Here is a 5,620-nt window from a genome sequence, read left to right on the forward strand (position 1 = left end):
GTGTCCGGGGCCCAGCGGCTGCACGGCGAGCTCCGCGAGCAGACCGTGCACTACATCGCCGACCACCTCTGGACCACTAACCCCATCATCGAGGGCGACGTGGGAGAGTTCCTCATCGGCGCCGCCCAGGACGGGGCCTGGGCCGGCTACCCGGAGCTGCTGGCCATGGGGCAGATGCTGAACGTGAACATCCACCTCACCACGGGCGGCCGGCCCGAGAGCCCCACCGTTTCCACCATGGTTCACTACCTGGGGCCCGAGGACCCGACACGGCCCAGTATCTGGCTGAGCTGGCTTAGCAATGGGCACTACGATGCTGTGCTGGACCGCATGTGCCCCAACCCAGAGTACGAGGCGTGGTGCAGACAGACTCAGGTACAGCGCAGACGGGATGAGGAGCTGGCCAAGTCCATGGCAGTGTCCTTGTCCAAGATGTACATTGAGCAGAATGCCTGCTCGTGAGACTGCCTGGGCCGCAGGCTGGGAGCTTTGCTGCAGGGACTGACAGAGAGAAGGTGTGCTGGCTGTGATGGTGATGCCTTAATCCTTAATGAAGCAGCAGCACCACAGACTGAGAAGGACTGTAGATTGTGGGGGATAAATACAGACGTATTTGTAATATTCTGTTGTAAAAACTTAGCCTCGGGTTATTTGCAAGCAGATTTCTCTGTGTATGTTTGTGTCTCCCCTCCCCACTGTCTATTTTCTATAAGAATGTATTTTTTGCACACTATTTTTAAACTGTTACCTCCATCTTCTACATCTTACATTAGTATCTGGCTTTCAGCTGTACAGCCAAAAACGTTTGTAAACAGTTTTTGTAAATACGGCTTATGATGTAACAGCTATTTTTTGCTGTGTTTTTTACCCATAAACCTTATATTTTTACCAAATGAGGTTGATGTCAAACTGACCCCCCTAGCTGATGAAACTGTTGTGGGTATTTTCTTGCAAAGTTAAAAGAATGGCTTTTGTAAGAGTGCAGCAAAGTAAGAACAGACTGCTTTTAGGAACAGTTGCTTTCTCTGCCTGGAGCACAGAACAGGTCCTTTGAGCCAGTTGGAGTGCAGCTTACAGCTACACATGAACAGTGCAGGGAGCAATTGACTCTTCTGTATTTAATTACTGTTTTGAGTAAACTGGCCTCTTGTTGCCTGGTTGGCTCACCCTCTGCTCCATTTTTATTATTTATCTATAATAACAGAACATTAACTTGCAATAGAATGTTGTGACTAGATAATAGTCTCCTGCTTTGGCAGTAATTGCCTGGGCTGCACCTCAGTGTTTGTGTTCGTGTTTCTGGGGTTTTGGTGTCTTTTGTATAAGCCCTGCTTCTTTTTTTGGCACTGGTGTTTCACCAACAAATCATTATCTGATCACAACATTTTATTCACTTGACTTTGTTTTCTAATCAATAAATCAGGAATGGTATTCTACATTATGGTTTAGAAGAAAAAATACTGAAATTGAGGTTTGTATGGTTTGCTGGGTCAAACATTTAAATGTTTCCAATATGAATTCTGTCTCTTCTACTTTCTGATTAACTTGTTAGATCTATTTATTAAGTAATGCAGTTTGTACTTTTTTATTTTGTAATATATTGTGATTTTGGAATTTCTACTGTATTTGTATAATAGGAATATTCACAGCTAAAATGGAATGAATAAAGAATATAATTTTACTTGTGCTCTTTTTTGCTATCCTGTGATTCCTGGTGTGGGAAAGAATTGCGAGTGGGTTCACAGGACCTTTTGTTTAGCTTCTCTGCCTTAGTCTCCCCTATTACGATGTGGGAAGAAGGGGCATAGTACTTTACAAATGTGAACCACTGATAGTTCTGGTGTCTGTCAATATGTGAAAGACAGAAATGCAAGCATATGAAGACAATTGAGTATCTGTAATTATATTCTTACTGCAAGAGATCTTAGTATATCTGTTTGCCAATGAGAAGTGATTTTTTGTATTAACATGCCTTAGAAGAGGTGTTCTCAAGCACAGTACATGAGCTGGTGACACCAGGGTTGGTGGTGAGCCAGCTCTCTGCTGGACTGTGCACATGTGGGCTTGGACATTGGTCTTTGGGAGCCTCCATTCTGCAGTTAGCCCCAAACTTGCCTGAGATTTGTTCTGTCACTGGTGATACTTTGGCACCCTCTTGTTACGTGAATAGAAGTAATGTCGTAAGGAAATACAGCTTTTTATTCCCCTCACAAGATGGAAATTCCTTGCAAGTTGCTAAAACATGTTTACAAATCAGTCCCTGATCTCAGAATAGTAGAAGGCCCCATCCTTAAACAACAGAAGGGTACTCAGTTAAAGTCAGGATTAAAAAGTAACTACGTAGTTGAAATGCATCAGTCTTAATGGAGCACATGTGATAAAGAGCTGCAGGACTGATTTTGTATGTATTTGTTACTGGTTTATGTGGTACAAAGAGCAGATTTAAATACTATGTTTTTTTCAAAATATTGGTAAATATAATATTTTTGCCCATTCTCTTTACACACAGTTATGCTTTTTCTTTGAAGTGCAAACAGTGGTGGAAAACCCCCAGTCTTTCTAGTCCGCTACTGCTTAACCACTGAATCTTTGGAAAGCTGAGTTTTGAGGTGACAGCAAGGCAAAGATGCAGTCGTGGATGTGTTCAGAAGGAACAGAGGTAGTTTGTGGGGAAAATGGCTACTCCCGTGACTCTAAACATGAAACTCTTGATACAGCATCAGTAACTACCAGTGATGTGTTGACTGATTAAAAACATTGTATCCAGGCTGCTTAGGTTTTGGGTTGGATATGATTAATTCATTCAAAATTGTGAATATCCCAAACTTTCAAAAAAACCCCAAACATACTTACTTTAGGTCTTCTAAAGTTACCATTTTCAGTTGTATCATGAATTGTGATCACAAATTTTGTTCTGTTTTGCAGCACAAACCTTAGAAACGCTCAGTAAGCTAAGTGGAAGGGATTGGTACAGCATAGTGTTCACTCTCTGTGATAAAAATGATATTAAAACATCACAAATAAATAGTGTTAAAAATGAACTGTGCAGGACCCTGGGATGGGTTCCCATGGAGTTTCTCAGCAATTTATCTACTGCATGAGTCATAGGGGCATGCAGATAACTTTAAGGAATTTGAAAAAACTGGGTTACTTGTTGAACTAGTTTGCAAAGACATTGAGGGTGTGTTGCTGAAGCGTGTAACAAGGCACTTGTTTTTTGCAGCTTGCATTATAAACCGTGTCTAAAAGGAAATTACAGAAATGGCACTTCAGATGTTTTGGGCACATTGAAAGTGATTTTTTTTTTTAATAGCTGTGGTGTTTAAAGTTCAGCTGAGACATTGGGTTCAGATGCAAGCTAGTGGTATCTTGCTTGAACAGGAGTAGAGGCAGTTTCATGGAATAATTTTATGGAAGCAGGGATCCTAATGTGGACACAGCTTTACAAAACTCCTTGTAACATTGTCACTTGCCACCAGCAAAAGCAGAGGTAGATGCAAGTTTTCCCTTACTGTCCTCTGTTCAACAATTCCAGTAACAAGAGAAGGACAAATACTGTCCTGGATCGTAACTTCAGTGCCTCATTATTTTAACCTTGGCTAATCACTTGCATAACCCAGCTAATCCTTAGACCTGTCTGGGGACTTTGGTCAACAGACTTTTTATTATTGAAAATAAGTCAGAACAAGAGCTTGATTTTCACTATGCCGCTTGTATGGTTCTGTAAGTCAGGTAGAAAATGCTTTAATTCAAACCCGAGCAAATGGGAACTTTGGTCTGTGGGAGCAGAAGCTTTGTGATGCCATCTTTGCCTGTATTTTATAACACAATTGTGAATTAGTTGACATGTTGGATGCTTCATTTCAGGAGTTCCTTAGGTTGCCAAGACTATGACATTCTGTCACTAAATGTGTATGGGATATGTTAAAATTCTCATGTGTTTTGAACAGACTTTATTACACAAAGCAATGTTTGCAAGAGCTGAATTGGTTTGCAATGAATGAATCCCAAAATAAGGGTGATGGGCAAGTAGGAGAGGGAAGATTTGTGTATCATTGTTTTCCATCTCAGTCAAGGGCTTGCTCTTCAGGAAAGGATGACACTTTGTACTTAGCAACTTTCTTAGGACACACAGAAGTTGTCTAACGCCAGCTACGGGGTTTTATCTGTCCTATTGTATTTGGCTGGTACATTACATGTGTGCAAAATAAATCTGTTGCATTAATGCCACTTGTAAATAAAGGTGTATTTCAGTACTCCTTATACATGTACAAAATCACCTGAATATAAGTACTTCTTCTGTCTGCTTTTGCTTTTATCATGTTGGAATTAGTTGATAGGATTTTTGAGGACAAAATTTCAATTTTGTTTTAGTGATTTGTCAGTGTGCTCATGCATAGATTCTAAATCCAAGCAGAAAATGATGACAAATATTTCACAACAGAGACAAGTACCTGTCATTACCTGTTTTTTGCCTATAATTTGCTTATACTCTTTCATATTTATCCAGCAGTTTATTGATATGCAATGATAAGTGTTCCTAGGATGTTGGTGCAAAATGATGTGAAATGAAAAAATTCCTGAGCCTCAGTGTTAAAAAGATTGTCCCATTCCAGAATTGCATGGTTGTGTGAAAATATGCAGCATGCAGTGAGATGGTGAGTAACTGTTTGAAAGGACATCAGCTCTGCCAAATGCAATTATGTAGTCATCAGAACTTTTTAAGAAGCAGAAAAATTTAAACTTTGAATTTTTACTAACATACAGGCCGATTTGTAACATTTATGTGTGTTTCAGTTGAAAAAAGTGTCTTTCATATTTCCTGTTCAGTTTTAATTTATAATCTGTCTTTTTTATAGCGAGTTTATAGTATTAATGGATAAAAAGATACAGCAATGCAGTAATACATTGTACTTCAGCCATTTTTTTCTGGAGTTAGTATTTAAAATCTGTTTATACAAGGAAACCCATACATGGTATTCAGACTGGAAATGAATGGAAATAAACCACTGTCAAGTTCCAGGTTTCTGTGGCATGAGTGGTTATTATTCCATCTTCTCATAAATTTGTCCTAATTACTGAGTAAGATCAGCCTTCTCTGGGGAAAAGGTGAGTGTGCATTTGTAGTAGCATGATGCATGTACATATGGATGAGTAGAACACATCTTTCTTGTGTGTTCTTAAAAAATGGCATTTCCTGCATTTTTAGTGTGCATTTTTAAACCATTATGCTTTTAATCCTTATTTTACTTCATAGGTTTCTACTGTAAGTTGTAGAAATAAAACCTACTGTGTTCTTCGTACGAGGCATGGTTAATAGTGTTTGAACCTTCAGTGCTGTAGCACAGTTAAGCTGTGTACAGAGTAGCATCTGCAGGGAAGAAGACAATTGTGGGAGGAAAGTTGGAACTGGGATCTGGTTGGGAAGGGGCCCAGGTCGCCTTCTATCCTTTCATCTCCCTTGTTCAACCACATCCCTGGCAGAGGGACCCTGACTCGCTGTGCCCTTGGGCTGGTGATAGCTTCAGGATCACTGCTGCTGCTCCTCCTTGGGGTCTAGTTATGGAGTTCTTGTACTGACAAGATTTTGGGGGCTGCGAATGAAGGAAGGCATGCAACA

General features: G+C 40.3%; 1 protein-coding gene across 1 annotated transcript; it reads left to right on the forward strand.

Annotated features, from left to right (window-relative positions):
• The first annotated feature begins 6 nt into the window (after positions 1–6).
• OTUD1 (OTU deubiquitinase 1) lies at positions 7–5,022 on the forward strand. The gene has a single exon (XM_008639235.2). It carries the CDS (start codon positions 166–168, stop codon positions 460–462), a length of 297 nt encoding a protein of 98 aa, XP_008637457.1. The 5' UTR covers positions 7–165; the 3' UTR covers positions 463–5,022.
• Positions 5,023–5,620: the final 598 nt, after the last annotated feature.

This window comes from Corvus brachyrhynchos, unplaced genomic scaffold, assembly GCF_000691975.1.
Source record: "Corvus brachyrhynchos isolate BGI_N302 unplaced genomic scaffold, ASM69197v1 scaffold167, whole genome shotgun sequence".
In the NCBI taxonomy this organism is placed as follows: Eukaryota; Metazoa; Chordata; class Aves; order Passeriformes; family Corvidae; genus Corvus; species Corvus brachyrhynchos.